General features: G+C 32.1%; 1 protein-coding gene across 4 annotated transcripts in view; it reads right to left on the minus strand.

Annotated features, from left to right (window-relative positions):
* Window positions 1-17,325, minus strand: part of OLFM3 (olfactomedin 3) — a 276,466-nt gene that overhangs the window by 25,696 nt on the left and 233,445 nt on the right. For all 4 annotated transcript variants that reach the window (XM_074262823.1, XM_074262822.1, XM_074262821.1 and 1 more), the window contains one exon: window positions 4,677-4,832. In XM_074262823.1, the coding sequence (XP_074118924.1) occupies window positions 4,677-4,832 (156 nt within the window). The remainder of the gene's footprint in view (window positions 1-4,676; window positions 4,833-17,325) is intronic.

A 17,325-nucleotide genomic window follows, 5' to 3' on the forward strand; every position in this document is an offset into this window, starting at 1 on the left:
AAACAACAATGAAAAAAAAATCAAAAAAACAACCATCTACCAAAAATAACAGTTGTTCTTTAGTTATGGTAATGCTCAAAATGACAGTTCCTTAATTTAAAAAAATACATTTTCAAAGACTCCTTAATGGTTCTAATGAGATGTTCCAAGATGTTCTGGTGACTGCTTTCCTTTTATATATCTTAATAAATAACAGCTATTACTGAGGCTGTTTTCTTCTGTCACATTTTTGCTTTGAAATTGGCATATGGAATCAAGGGACATGTTTTATATTCCCAACTTTGCTATTATCTTGTTCCATGATTTTAGCCAGTTCATGTAATCCATCTAAGCCTTGATCCTTTTTTTGTAGAATTGGTTTAGTGGATTTTATATAAATATATCTATAACTATACATGCATACTGCTATTGTTATTTATTCATTTTTTTTTTGTTTTTGGTTAGACTCAGAGGAGAAAACAAATAATTCTAGTGTTATCTCCTCATATCAAAATGAATTCAATCTACAAAATCTTTAAAGAATAGTTATCTATCATCTGCTTAATGACTTCTGAGATAAAATCATGATTTACCAAGGAAACTCACTCAATTTTTGGACCATTTATAATTGCGAGTATGTTTTTCTTATATTGAGTCAAATATATGTCTATGCAATTTGACCCATTGAACTCTGCCCCCTAGTAGTAAATAGAACAGTGAAAGAGTTTAATTCTCTCTACTACATGGCAGCTGGTCAGATATTTAAAGAATGTTTGTTTTTTTTTCAGACTAAATATTCCCTGATCCCTTAAGCTATTCTCATATGGCAAAATGGTCTTCATAACATCTAGATGTTCTTTTTCTAACATGCCCTCACTTATCTTTGCTAAAGCAAAGTCAGCAGAACTGGACATAATAAAAATATGTACACCCCACATTTTAAGATAAAAAATTTTTAAAAATATTTTTTATTTTAACTTATAGACTGATTTTATGTAATGTCTAAGGCTGTTTTGAATATAATATATATATATATATATACATATATTATATATATATATATAAATTACATATATATACATATATGTGTGTGTATGTGTGTGTGTGTGTACACATGTACATATGTAGACAGATGGAGAAAGACAAAGAAAAATATTGGGGCAGATGCACCTGAAAACTGATTGGAACTGAACCAACACCAACAACAGAAATTTTGCAGACCCATATGGTCATAAAAGTTATTGAGATGGAACTCCAGAATTCTGAATGTTAATTTTTGGTGACACAATCATGATTTTTCTCTTATTTTGTGTTTTATGTGTTATATTTTGTTCCTCTTATGTTTTGTAGTGGTATGAAAAATTGCAAGACTTTTTTTCACTCTTATCCTTAGAAGTCACTGACTATATTTAGTACTCAGATTCTTTTCATGGTATTCTCTTGCAATATTATACATGAAGGCCAGCAAACAACTTTAAACTTCCTTCAAAGAAGCTCAATTGTGACCACTAAACCATTAGAAACTTGGACATCAGTATCTGATGATATTGGCATTTGCTCATGTTATTATTATAATAAACTTAATTGCCAATTTTAATATTTTATATCCAATACACCAGGAATAAAAGACCTCAGGTGGCATAGGAAGTTTGTTGAAGCAACACTAGGGATACTTAGTTTAAAAAAAATATATATATATATATATATATATATATATATATATATATATATATATATATATATTGTCCTATTGAAATATTGGAAAATTAGTACGGTTATTTTTTAAAGTGGATTCCAGAGAGAATAGTGAGGATGAAGATATTGAGAGGAAAGATCATTATGGAAAAACTCTAAATTATGAAAAAGAAAAATGCAGATATACTTCTTACTGACCATAAAACAGATGAATGATTTAGAGATGTCATACAGAGCTGAGGGGAAAAAAATGTCCTCTGGATCACTGATCTAATTGAACTCTAAATCTAACTGAACATCTAAAGATGATCTAATTGAACTCTCCCATAACCAAAAACTCTGAATTGATTCACAATCTATAGAGTTGCAAAATTTGGAGAGTAATCGTGGAGAAACATTCTGTTTTTACCTAGACTGTTCCGAAGATTTTAATTCCATTTATAATGGCTTATCTCTGTGAACCAGTATTCTCAGACTTTTCTCAATCAAATTCCAAAGTATAAACAAATCAGAAACTAAACTTGATAATTTAGCATCACTTTCAAACACTGAACTGAAAATAAATTATTAGTCAATAAGACAATTAGGAAGTGCAGTGAGAAGAGTGATGGGCCTGGAGTCAAGAAGACCTAAATTCAAATCCTGACTCTGATATTTACTAGCTAAGTGAACTTGAACAAATCATTTATCCTCTGTTTATCTCATTTTCTTATAAAATGGGAGAATAATAGCACCTACTGGATAGGTTTACTTTGAAAGTCAAATGAGGTAATTTTATAAAACACATAGAATAATGCCTGCCACATACTGGGTACTATATTTAAATACTAACTGTTCATTATTCAATAAGGAAAAGAATCAAATATCTCACTAATTTAGTAGACATTCTCTTGACATTTAATCAACTTATAATACTAGAAAATGTTGTTGTATAGTGAATAAATTTTTCATTATGAAAGATAATCTATTTTGTTTCTGTTCATATTCATAGTAAAATCTAGAATTAATTTCTCTTCATTTTGAATATAGGGCATAAAGATTGAAAGCCTTCAGTAAGTTTAACTTTTAAGTTAAGGAGTACATGGAATTAAAAAATCTAGGAACCTTTTTTCCACAACCACCTTATAGTTTAATTCAATTTAATTTAATAATAAATCTCTGCTATGAGAAGACTTCTCCAAACAATTATTCATAGTGGTGAGACATCCAATGATATTACACATTATTGCAGACTTTTTTCAGTAGTTGTGTAGTTATAATGATTTTTTCCTCTTTTTCTTTTTGTCTTCAAAAATTTTTATATGGATTGGCTCTATGGGAGAAGACATACTGGGGGAAAGAAACGAGTTGTGCAAATTTAGAGATATCTCCATTCCAAATGTTCATATAGATTATTTGTACTTTATCTCTGGTGTAGTCTTTCAAGTTGATTGATATGATTCATAGATACATTATATCTTGACCTTGACATAGTAACATTTTGATCCACTTTAAGCAAAAGGGACATTAACCAACTAATTGGAAAAAACTATGATAGTGTAAAAACGTAAGCAGTAAAAACTTATTTAAAAAGACAAAAATAAATATTACCTATGAGCAAGGTAGTATGCTAGGTTCTTTGGCCACAAAGAGGAAAAATAATACTATCCTTCATCTTATAGTCTATGAGGGGAAAGCAAATATCTCTTCAAAGAAGAATGATGTGAGGTAGAATGTGGTAATGGAAAAACTTTAGATACAAGTAAAATGTTATAAGAAGTGAGAGCAACAGAGACAGACACAAACTCAGAATCACAGAGACAAAGATAGTGAGATAGTGAGACAAAAAGACAGAGACACACAGAGAGATTCAGAGAGAGAGTGACATGGAGAGAGGCAGAGAGAAAAACAAGAGAGAGGGGGCAGACAGAGAAAAAGAGAGACAGATCAAGAGAGAAGGAGAGAAAGAGAAACAGAGAGAGTGAAAGAGAGAGAGACAGAGAATGAAAGAGAGAGAGACAGACAGAGACAGAGAGAGAGATAGAGAGACACACACACACACACACAGAGAGAGAGAGAGAGAGAGAGAGAGAGAGAGAGAGAGAGAGAGAGAGAGAGAGAGAGAGAGAGAGAGAGAGAGAGAGAAGATAACTTCTAGGGGATATAGGAAAGTTTATTTTTAAAAGTGGCAAATGAATTTGAACATTGAAGAAAGAAGATTTCAACAGAGGGTTGAGTAGGGATTACATGTGGGATAAAATCTGAGAATAGTCAGTGGTCCTGTTCAATTGACAGGAAGAGAAATGGTATGAAATAAAGGTAGCCTTTACTAATACAGACTACCATTAGACTTATGGAAATTAGTCAGCATTGGGCCATAGGGTTTTTAATTTTATCCCAAAGTGATTCAGGAGCCAAAAAAGGCTTACTCAAAGAGTAAGGGAGGGAAATGATTCAGTTAGAAAAAAGTTATGTGAAGAAGTTTTGGAAGGGGGAGAGATTGGAGGTAAAGAGACCAATTAGAGACCAGTAGAATTTAGGTAAAAGTTAAAGGAAGCTTGGTCTAAGACATTGGTGCATCAATAGAAAGGAAGAGATAGATGGGTAAGGTAAGAAGATATGAGCTAGGACTATGGGCACAGTGAGAGAAAAAGAAAAGTCAAAGATGCCTCTGGGCTTAAGAACTTAGGTCTTTGACAGGGAGGTGGTACCATATGCAGAAATAGAAAAGCTGGCAGTTAGTGAGAAAAAGAAAAAAAATAGCATTCGAGTTATCATCACATATATTCAAATAAATTTAAAGCATGACATACTCTCTACATTTCCATAATGGTTCTATTAATAGAGAATCTTCCCCACCATTTTACAACTAATGGTCACTCAGTGTTTAAGTGGAAATTTTCTCAAATGTGTCTTTAACATTGTATGAGCACTTATTTCTAGTGGAGATATAAGCAGTGAATACATCATGGTACAATGCTTTGCCCCCACTTGTTTTCCCAAAGACTACATGTAAAACCTACTTGAAAATGCTTTGTCATTAATGTCTTCCGGTCATCTTCAATCTGCCGAAACTTGACCTTCAGTCCTTTCATTTGGGTTTCCATTTTTAAAACATATTGGAAATCCCTCTGAGTTCGTAAGTTTAAGACTTCAATGGACTGGGACATATTCTGAACCTGGTGAGAGAAGAAAATTGGCTATAGAAATATTGTTCACTAAAATACACTTTGAAATTACTAAATTTTATAATTACACTCATTCTAAACTTGTTAGCAATGATTTCCTGTGATAAAAGTTAATATCAATGGCTACAAAAGACAGGTTAATGAATAATAACTTCACATTATAAATATTTAGAAAGTCCAGTCATAGAAAAATCACATATAGGTAAGAATTTATAAAAAGTTTTAGGGATTAGCTCCAACATCCCAAATAAGCCTTCAGTCAATCAAAATGGTAAATAAATTGGTTAACTCACTGAACCTGTCAAACTTGGTACTAAATTGAGAGACATCAAATCATACTTTGCTGTAATTTAGTGTTTTAAAGTTTAGAAACTTTATTTTTCTTTTATTTTTATATTACATATTATGCTTGGAAAATAAGGTTATGTCACAATTCTCTTTTATTGTCCTGACTCAGTTTCTCTAATTATCCTGACCCAGTTTTGATTCAGTTTCTCTGCTTCTCAAAGCTCAGTTCTGCAAAACCTCTCCTCCCTCTTTATCAGAATATTTGATAAGGATAAAAGATCTTATGTTTTAGAATATCAAAATGCCTCTCCCCATCCCAAGCTATTGGAATGTTACAGTCTTATCAAGATGCCTCTTCCCATCTCTGAGGTTCCCTCCCCCCATCTCCAGAGGCTCCCCCAACCCTGTAAAAGTCCCATTCCTGCTTTCAGCACCCTGACTCCGCCTCTGCCTCAAACTACTCCCTGAGTCTGTCATGTGTGTATAGGTCATTGAGAACTCATATTGTTTGCTGGATTCTTGGAGATGACAGTCTCGTTCAGCCCTGGGACCAAACCATAGATTCATTTGGTCCCAGTAAATCTCTCCCCTTAAATAAGTTATTAAATACTCTCTAATCTTTATCTTGCCTCAGTTTCTCTGGCATTACAATACTAAAGCATCTTAATAGAAAGAAATACGGTTGCTTAAGAGTGTGGGTGGTATTTAGGCATTCAATTAAGTTGAAACCCATTTTAAGCAATATATTCAATCCATGACACTCAAAGAGGGAAGAATGAATTGTCTAGAGGTTAAATGTGATGTTTGATAGTGAAACACAATAGTCTATTAAACTGACCAGCTTAACCAAATAGTATGATTGGACATTGCTTTAAAAATTAGTAAATGTAATCTGTTCATTAGAGACATTGAAAAATGTATTCCAAGCAAATATTAAACCTCTATAGGAAACTAAGACTTACCACATTGAGTGCAAAGAATCATTTGAGGGCTGTGGCATAGACATAAAAATTATGAGCAGGAAAGGCTTATATCATGACTATGACATGTGATCTTTGTGGCAAAGAGACAAATAGCACATACTAGGCACATGGATAACAAAATTAGTGGGATTTAGGCAGAAGGGTCCTGAGTACTGCTAATACATCCTTTCCTAGCTTCTTCCTTAGCCCCTTGTCAATCAGCTATATAGTCCACAAACACATATATCTTCTTCAAATACTTGAAAATGAGATCCTGATGTAGTTAAGCCCTATTATGTAGTTTTGTTACAAAAAACTGATAATGAAAAATTAACTTCTTTTAAAGAGGAATGTTTTTCCTTGTTAATATTAAATAATTGACTTTTCTTCATGGTTCTATATTGTTTCTTCATTTGACATGATGGCCATAGTAAAAATTATTTGTTTTTCTTTAGTAAAAGGCAAATTTGAGAGATAGTTTGGTATAGTGGATAGATGACTGACCTGAGTCAAGAACTGTGTTCAAGGTCCTATCTCTCATATGGACTGTACTATCTTGGGCAAATCACTTATGCCCTTAGTACCTCCAGGATAATTATTTAAGACAAGGAAATGAAAGGTCTAGACCTTTCATTTCCCCCCACCAAAGCAAAATCACAGAAACAAATTTGAAAGTATGTTAACAGTACTGGGATAAATGTTATAATTTATAAATTTCCCCTAAATTTTGGTTATGATTAGTTATTAATATTTCTTTAAGAAAGATTCAATGACATATTCTCTGAAGTCTGAAGTAGTCTGATTCATCTTATGAATAGTCATGTTCTTAATAATGATGCCATTTGGCTTTCCTGATAATTTCAGAAAATAACTGATTTTCATTGTACTTCATTAGAAAACAAAACCAAAGGCAGAATTGCTCTGAAAGAATTTTACTATCAGTAATGTACATTCAAGTGTAGTTAGTAAGGACTATATGTTAGCAAATAAGCAGAGATAGAATTGCTAATTCAAAACACTTTGGGTTCCATTTTGCTTTTGCTATTAGTCATGACTGGATCTGATTCATGTGTGGAAATTAACAGACTAGTGACCATTAATAAAAGTATAAAGGAATTCACTCGAATCTCAACAAAATCAATTTTAAGCTAGAATAGTTATAGATATTTGTTTAGTTTGGGGATAGTTTATGATGATCATTTGCTCATTATGGTTATCTCATATAAAAATATATTTCTTAAACCTGTCCATGTGATAACTTTCCATTTACTTCATTATGTTCAGAACTTTTAGACTAAGCTGGCATACTTATTCGTTTTTATTTTTGGATAAATTATTTTCATTTCACAATAAATTCAACCCTGTCTCTTTGCCTAGATAATACAAATTTAAATTTCCTAAATTTAAACTCACACCCTTTTAGATTAACTCTGTCATCCATAAATGGTAAAATATGGAAGACACTTGGTTTCCTAAATGCTTTACAGAAACTATAAGTATTTGACTTTTCTGGGAGAATATTTTGAGATTCCTGTAAAATGAGGTGGTGGGAAGAGATGGCCTGTCTGGGTGTTACTTTTTGTGAAATTTTGCCACTAGAGCACTTTTATTATCGCTTCAGATCCAATTTATGATGCTTTGATTTTACGGATTAGTCTCTGCTCTGCTACCATATGTGGGAACAGCTAGAATATTATTAAAATGTCAGATTAAAATCTATCTTATGACTAAAATTGAACTTGTTGAATAAAAAGTCAAATTCTTGGTTATCTCTTATCTTCATGACCTCATATGACTATTTTGCTCTGATGACATCAGAGAATAACACTTCTTCTTAGGATCAGAAACATATTAAGAACTGTATCTTTTTTCAATTTACCATTAGATAATTATAGTATTTATTATTCTAGTGGCCAAAGCTGAGGTTGTTATAAGCAATATATTCCTGAACATCTTTCTTTTTATTTTTGAAAACAGCAGTTAAATACTTTTTTCTTGAATAATATCTTGGATATTCAAAAGAATCACATATTCTTAGACCTAGACAGAACTTTGGAGTTCACCACCTTAACCTATACCTGAATGGGAATCTCTTCTACAGCTTCTACAAGGAAAGAATCATTTAACCTGTGCCTGAAGATCTTCAGTAACAAGGAACACCTCACTTTACAAATCAGCTCATTCCACTAAATCTATTCTATTTTTTTAAGGAAGTTTTTCCTTACAAAGAGATAAAATATCTTTCTGCATTTTCCATGTATCTCTTCTATTTATGCCTTAAGGACCCAAAAGAAACAAATCTAACCCTTCTTACAAATAGCAATTCTTTAAATACTGGAAGACAGCTATCAAGTACTCTCCCTCTCCCCAAGGCTTTTCTTTATTTAAACTAAACAGTCCTAGTTCTGTCAATCAATCTTTATCTTCAAATATCCTCACTTTAGTGGTGACCTTCTATATGGACTCCAGATTGTCAAAATGTAGCATCTGAAGATGAACACAAGCAACTTAATGCAATCTAATCAGAACAGAATACCTCAAAAAACGATGCCCCTCATCCCAGATGCTATATTTTTCTTAATACACCCTAAAGATCATTTTACATATCTTTTTGGCTGTCATGTTATATGCTTCATAAATTATTCCTATAAATCCAAATGTAATTAAGGAATCTGTGACAATTAGAATATACAATATTTGCCATCATTAACAGTTATTTATTATTATGCTCTCATAATTAAAATTTGTTTTCTTCTATCTATTGAGATGGCAGTATTTGAAATCAAACCATAATCAGCAGATTTTTTTTTTTTCACCCAGGATTAACCAACCAAAATGACATCCTTTACTCAGTTAGGAATAGATAAGAATCCCGGGATATAATTTGGGAGGGAAGATGCTGAGGTAGAGACCCTGAGGATATTTCTAGGTAAGTCACAATGGGGAGGTGAGTAGGAAGGAGGGGCATGGTGAATATACTATAATATGGCAGAAAAAGTTGCTAAAGGAGAGTACAGACACCAAGGAAAGAAAATGGGCCCTGAAGCTTTCTCTTTTAGCTAATTCTTCTTTGCACTTATATGCTTAATTCTGTTGTTTTTGCATTGCAGAAAGATTGTGAGTCCCCTCTAAATTCCAAGATTCTCCCAGAGGCAAAATCCCAGTTACTTTTCTTAGTTATATCTCTCTATGAGGGTTTAATAGTGCTGCCCTCTTGTGCAACTTGGGCAAAACTGAAACTCAATTCCAAAGTATGACAGTGAAAGGAATGACTTTGTCCAAAGTTAGCTATGCTGAAGAAATAAAAGAAGCAGTAAAATGATCAAAATGTCATTTTGGCAAAAAATAAAAGTTAAATTCCAGAGTGAGAAGTCTAGAAGTCTTAATAAGTGGACAAAGAAATGAACCAGCTTAGAATATATTACTATTTTGTAACTACACAATGAAAATATAGTAAGACAAAAGATCATCGATATGTGTATGCACATAAATATGTATCTATATAATATGTGTGTGTGTGTATATATACACACACACATATTAGTTCACCAATATTTTGGGTTGATTGCTACAACAAATAGTCAAAATACATCAGAATATAAGAGGACTATTTTAAAAGGAAACTCATGATTCAAGAAAGACAATATAGTGTATTGGATTTGGTCAGAGCTCTGGAGCAATACCTGGTTCAGGCCTCTCTCAGATATTTACTGAGGATATGACCTTGATCAAGTGACTTAAAGTCCTTGAACTGTAGTTGTAAATGGGGATAACAATAGCACCTTTAGTGAAAAATTGTTGGAATATGTAACTCAAGAGATAAAATTTATGAAAAGTGCTTTGCAAATTAATACTATTAAGTTCAAAATAATATGATTAATGATGATAAATATTAAACTTTTATTTTCTTTATCTTTACCTCTAAACTTATATAAAAAAATCCCTTGGCTCTTCCTTAACAAACTCTCTGTTTTCCACTACAATTTGTACCAGGAGTGCCAATTTACTCTCTTTTTGGCCAGTGCTTCACAAAATAGGTTGTCAGCTTCCTTTTTCAAGTATTTTTTTTTTTTAATTTTAAAATCTCCTTGTATATTTCTTCATAAAAATATAAGGAAGTACCCACTGTTCCTGTTCTCTAATTTTCTGAGCCATAGGAGTTTCTGATCAAGGTGATTTTTAGGAGGCATATTCCTTCCCAGTCCTGCATTCCCACTATTGGTCTAAGCTGAAGTCCAAATACCCAGCCAAGAAACTATATAAGAAAAAGGAGAAAAAGGAAAAATGAAAGATAAGAGAGGAGAAAGAAAGAAGAGGAAGAGCAAAAGAAAATAAGAGAAAAATAAGAAGGGAAATGAAGATGAATAAATGATATGATGATACTGAATGAATGATGTAGATACTGAGAGTGAAGAGGTAAAATGATGTACACATTTTCTAATGTTTGTTCAGCAGTGAGAAAAGAGAAGAAAAGAGTTATGGACTTACTATATAAGTTTTTTGAGATAACACCTATTGGGACTTTCTCCTTTATATATTGGGACTTTGGCAGAAATGGATTAATTTGTAGAATAAATGAGGTTCATCTTGGGGATTAAAAAGAAGCAATAAATGATTGTTGAATTGATTTGAAGTCAGAAACAGGAGAGATGACCCAAACACTGCTTGTGGTAGATGAGATAATAATAGTTCATGATAAGGAAAAGAAAGGGCTACTCAATTCTAATTTTGATTTTCTTTTCTCTAACAAAAATAATCATCTTTAAACTGGAAGGACTAGAACATAAAAAGTTAAGAAAGCCAGGATAATGGAGAGATTAACTCTGCATGATGATACTAAATTTATTCAATAAATGCTTATTAATGAGTGATTGAAAAAAGAAAAACTGTGCTAAGTGCTAAAATGCAAATATAAAAAGCAAAGCAACTCATTTTCAAGAAGCTTATACTATAATTGGGGGAGGCAATACTAAAATAAATTGCATTTATTATTTATTTATTATTATGAGACAAAAAATCTTGTCTCATCTTAATCTTTTGGTTTTAGGAACAGACTGAATGAGCTACTAAGATTTGAAACTCATAGAAGGAGATCAGATGGCAAAACCTAGAGTATCTTAGGAAAACTAAAGGATAGATAACTAGAAGTAGTAGATTTGTAATTCCCATCTCATCTGAATTGATACAGAATGAAGTAGGTAGAGCTAAGGAAACAATTTATACAAGGGCATAAAAATCACTACTTTGAAAGATTCAGAACAGAGATCAATGCAATATAAACCTTGATGACAGAGGATTATGCGTGAGTACATTACTCACATTCTGCCAGCAAGTGATGGATTTAAAATGCAGAACAGGATAAACATTTTTTTTTTGATATGGTCAATATGGGGATTGTTTTTGTTTCCCTAAGTATGCATATTGGTTATAAGGACTATAGGTTTACTTTATTGTTAAATTGGAGAGAGGGGAAGTAAATTCTTGTAAACATACAATATAAACATAAAAAGGAATAAAATACAAAAAATATAAACAGATAAGAAAATGCAAATGTTTATAACAATTTTGTATATGTAAATTATATGCTTCTGAATAAAAAAAACAAATATTTTTATATTTTTCATTTGAAATCTCAATGAACTTTATTAATATCAACCTACTATTTTTCTTGGGAGGCAACAGTGGATAGATTGGTAAGCCTGGAATCAAGAAGAACAGAATTTAAAGCTGGCTTAAGACACTAGCTATATGACCTTGTCACAGCAAGTCAATCTTTTTTTGCCTCAGTTTCATAATTTAAAATGCAGATAATAATAGCACTTACTTCCCTGGTTGGTTTTGAAGATCAAATGAAATAATAGTTATAAAGTGCTTAGCACAGTATCTGGCACATAGTAAGTGCTCTAGAAATGCTTTTAAAAGACTTAAAAAAAACTTTAGCATAATGCATTGTGATCTTATGGACAAGATCAAACTTCAGTAAATGTATTGGAGATAGCAGATCTTATACTACACATATCACAGGGTTAATTAAAAAGCTTAATGTGGAAATGAATTTGGGCTATTTTTGTTGAGGCATTTTGCTGGTACAGTAGATAAAGTATAAGATCTAAAGTTCAAATCCTGCCCAAGACATCTAACTATATAACCCTGGGCAAATCACAACCACTAGGCAAATCACAGACACTGTATACCTGAGTTTGCTTATCTGTAAAACGAGGATAATATTAGTATCTATCTCCCAAGAGTTGTGTTAAATAAGATAATACTTGTAAAGTTCTTTCCAAATCTCAAAGCACTATATAAATGCTAGCTAGCTCTTGTTATAATTTACCCTTCATTTAAAGAAAAAAAAAATAAAAGCAGAAGCAGTTCAATAGTAAATCACCACCCTGCCTACTATATGAGGGCATGAGTTCCTCTTAACTGGAAGTGTTCACACAGAGAGGCTGGAGAACCATCTGTTAGAGATGCTACAGAAGGAATTCCTCATTGAAGGGTGGCTTGGATGAGTCTCTCTCTTAGGTCCCTGCCAACTGTAAAATATTATGATTCTTTGATTTTTTCTGTAACTAAAATTAGTTCCATCAAACATCAGGTCAAATAAATATTAGGATAATTTTATATTCCTGATGTATGCCTTAACTCCTAGTGCCTATCAAAGTGATGGGCAAAGGAGTAATTACTAATTAGATGAAGCTGGGAGTTAGGTGGCACTATGAGTAGAGTCCAGGGCATGAAGTTGGGGAAACCTGAATTGAAATTCAACATAAGGCACTCATTAGCCATATGGCATTGGGCAAGTAAGTGAGTCAAAAATATTTATTGAGTACCTAATATATGCTCGGTGTTGTGCTGAGCACAAGGTCATCTAACTTACATCAAACTAGCTTCCTCATATGAAAAATGAAGATAATAATAGTACAGGTCTCCCAAGATTGTTGTAAAGATAAAATATATAATATTTATAAAGTACTTTGCAAACTCTAAAGCACTGTATAGTTGCTTTGTTTATGATCAGTAATGCCACTATTGCACAATTCTTAATGACCCCTATTTGGAATTTTCTTGGCAAAGATATTGGAGTGGTTTGCCATTTCCCTCTCCAGTTATTTTACAGAGGAGAAAACTGAGGCAAACAGTAAGTCATTTATCCAGGACCGTACAGCAAAGATGTGTCTAAGTTGGATTTGAATTTAGATCTTCATGATATCAGGCTCAGTACTCTATACACCATGCCATTTTGCAGCCTCATATTGATAATAGCTATTCATGAAATCCTATTGACTGACATATTGATTGATTAAGTATCCAATAAAGACCTGTTCTAATGATGTCTCAGGGAGTATAGCTATGCTCCCAGGATGATGAAGGTAAATAATGGAAGAAGTAGTAATGATCATGAATGAAAAACATCATCATACAATTTATATAAATTAAAAAACATTTTGGGAAGCCATGAATAGTTAAGAAAATAGAAACTACATAATAACACAATACTCCTGAGATAAAGATTCCTAAAAAGATGGATAATCTTATTATCTCAAGTGTTTATAAAAATATAGAGCAAGAAATGCCCTTGGAAATTATTTAGACCAATTGAACAATGAGAGTAATTTATTATATTTCAGATAGGTGATCATAGGACCTCTGCTTGAAAGCATCCAGGACCTCTCTTCTAGTTTTAGACCAAATGCCTTCCTCATGTAATGGAACGAACCGAACAACCTTCACACGTCTCCTTTTCAACCATCCCTTTAAAAAAGAATGTATTCATCATCTACTATGGCTAGACATTATGCTAGATTAAGGAAAACAAAGTTAAAAGTCAGCACCATTGTGCACCTATATCTCCATGGAAGGAAGTGTTGGAGACGTAGCAAGTGAATAACACCAAGAAATAGGAGCAGATAAAAAAATATAAATCATGAATTTTCCAAATTGAAAGATTTTGGTCAATATAGTTGACATTCTTAAAACTGAAACTTAATATATACTTCTTAATGAGATTTTAGAAGATGCCAAAGACTTCAAGAACCTTCAAGCAGATTGCTAACTTTTGCTGTACTTTAAAGATATCTCTATGCTGAATTAAAAAAAAAAAAAAAAAAAAAAAAAAAAAAAAACCTACTGAAAACTTGAAAGTTTGCAGTGCTCTCTTCTGAGATCAATAAAATGTTTTTTTTTTTGGTTGTTGTTGTTTTGTTTATTTTGATGTTCTCATCTAGCATTTCAATGTTTTGTGTCACAAAATATAACACTTTGGCACTTTCTGAACTTTTGGGACTCTTATCCTTTATGAGTTTCCATAAACCTTCAATAAAGTTGTATCATCCAAAATAATAGTCATAATAATTATCCTTGCCTTCAAAGAGCTTATATTCTATTGGGGAGAAAACAATACATATACATAAAATTAAATTTAAAGAAACATACATTAAAATGTAAAAAAAGGAATAGGAATTTCTATCCCACACCACTTTAAAAAAAAATTCTAAGAGACAAGATACTGATAATTTGATTGGGGAGAATAAAGAGAAACTTCTGCTGGGAGAAGGCCCTCAAGCTGAACTTTGAATAAACATTATGGATCTTAGAAGGTACAAGTAATGAATGGGTAATTTAGGCACTTGGGAAAGCCTGGAAAAAAAACATAGAAGCAAGAGATAGTATATACAAAGAATAGAGAATAGGATTGTTTAGATGAAACACTGAATGTCAGTGGGGAACTTAGAAATGGAGACAGATTGGGAAGGGCTCTAAAAGTCAAACGGAATAGTTGGTTTTTTATTCCAGAAGAAAGTGGGGCTCATTAGATTTTCTGGAGTAGTGAGTGAAGTGACATAGATAGATCTATTTTTAGGGAAATTCTTTTGACAAGTGTGGTAGATGGGTTGGAGAGAGAAGAGAATAGAGGCAGGAAGACTAATTAGAAAGTCCAGTAATTCAGCTGGGGATGAGGTTTTTGAAGTAGAATATTTAGTGTGAGTTCAAAGAAAAGGACCAAAGTGAGAGATATTAAAGAGGGAAAATCAATGCAATTTAGCAAGTATTTGGATAAAAAAGATAAGGGAGACAGAGAAGTCCAGAATGAATGAGGTTGTGAATCCCAGAGATTAAAAGGATATGGTGGTATCAACAGAATTAGGGATTTTAGGAAGAGAGGATGTTTTGGGGGAAAAGATAATGAATTAATGAATTCTCTTTTGTAAATGATGAATGGGATGCCACTAGCATGTCTAGTTAGGGATGAACTATTTGTAGTTGATGATAAGAGATTAGAGTTAAGCATAGATTAGGATTACATATATATATATATATATATATATATATATATATATATAACCTGAGAGTGATTGTATAGACATAATTGTTGAATATACAGGAAAAGTGATTATTGTCAAAAGGAAAATAATGTAGAGAAGAACATTTTAACACAGACATCAGGTCCTGCCAGTTCCTCTCTTCTTGTGGAAATGATTTAACTCTTCTTTATCATTCTGGTTACCTTCCCCTGAATACTTGAGCTTGTCAAGGTACATTTTCTTTGTATGTTTCTATAGCTCTCTGTCTCTCTCTCTTTCTCTGCTTTGGTATTATCCCAAGCAGTCAAAACATCTGACTAAGCAACTCAAATATTATTTAATTGCAGAGATGTTTATTCTTATTGATAGAGGTAGTTTCCTCACTTGGAGGAATACTATACTAAATAAATGAGATATGCATCCAATCATTATCAAAATGCTTAAATAGAAACTGTCCAGAAGAAAATACTCAGTGTTTGCAACAATTATATAGTTATTAAAATTTGTTTTTCTGAAAATAAAAATAAAATCAAAGAACAGAATGATTGGCTTTCAAAATAATCAACATAAAATGAATCATCTTGAAAGAGTAAAAGGTCTGCCTATAATGAAAATTGACATAAATTAGAAATTCTGGGTACATGTATGGGAACCCTCCAAATATTCAAATATGTTAATATTGTTGGTATGAAATAAAATCCTTTATAGAGGAACTATGGAAACTATCATGTAGGTGATATTGAAACAAAGGTTTATTAGATCAATCAAAACTATGACTAGAAAGTAAAGAACTATTATTTATAGCATAAATCGCACAAAAAGCTCTTAATAACACACATACATGACAAAGATGTTTCATGAAAATACGTAGTCTGAGCCAGCAGTATTGCCTACCTTGATGACAAGTATATGTTAAACTTTTCAACTCTGCTAGATATTTAAAAAAAACATATAAAATAATCTATTTTGATATATACACTCTCTATTTTTATAAGAAAACTATGATAATAGTTCTATGATAATAGAACAGAAAGAAGGCAAATATCATCCTATGATTAGAAGATATCACACATTAATAGCTTTGTTGATATCTGCTCTCCATTAAATAACCAAGTCTTAGTCTGAACTATATGAATTAGCCCAAACTTTTTATGAGCCTTTCCCCATTTCTTTTCTATAAAGCATTATTTTACCTGCATATTATTTGTTGCTTCAATTCTTGTGATATAATAAATTATTTAGGGAAGCAGCCCTGCTATAAAGAAAAAGACCTGGCTTCAAGGCCTGCCAATATACAAAGACAAGTCACTATTTTAGGGAAAATTCTTTAGATTTAGAGATGCCACTAATCTGTATTTGTGGAGTTTCTACACTAACAGGTCCCTGTACCAAAGAAGCCATATAGGTTGGGCTTCTCTGTCTTTTCCCTAATTTCAGTCCACAAAATTATTACATTTTTATAAATTCAAAAATATTTAAATTACTGCATGTAATATTTTATTACATATGAATTATTGTGCATTCATGTCTGAATGCTAATTGATTATTAATAGATAATATTAAAAATAACATTATATTTTCTCAAAATAGCGAAGTACACAAATCAGGACCTATAAATATAAAGTGGGAAAGATTTCAAAGTCGTTTAGTCCTCCCTGGTTCTGAAAGGAAGGAACTAAATCAGAAAAGTTAATTCTAGCTGCAATTTTCACATAGTAGTTGGAGGAAAAAAAATTATAATTATGGAAACATGGCTTTTCATTTCTGTAGTTACTCCTTCCATTTATATAAATGTTTGCTTTTCATGCTGTGTCATCCTTTGTGAGTTTTGTCCATGCTTTTCCATTTATCTTCTGCAGAGCATCCATCAAACATGCTTGAGACCTTCATCATATCTTGGGATGATAATTAGCCTGTTTCTTGTCATTC

Source organism: Sminthopsis crassicaudata, chromosome 4, assembly GCF_048593235.1.
Source record: "Sminthopsis crassicaudata isolate SCR6 chromosome 4, ASM4859323v1, whole genome shotgun sequence".
Classification (NCBI taxonomy): Eukaryota; Metazoa; Chordata; class Mammalia; order Dasyuromorphia; family Dasyuridae; genus Sminthopsis; species Sminthopsis crassicaudata.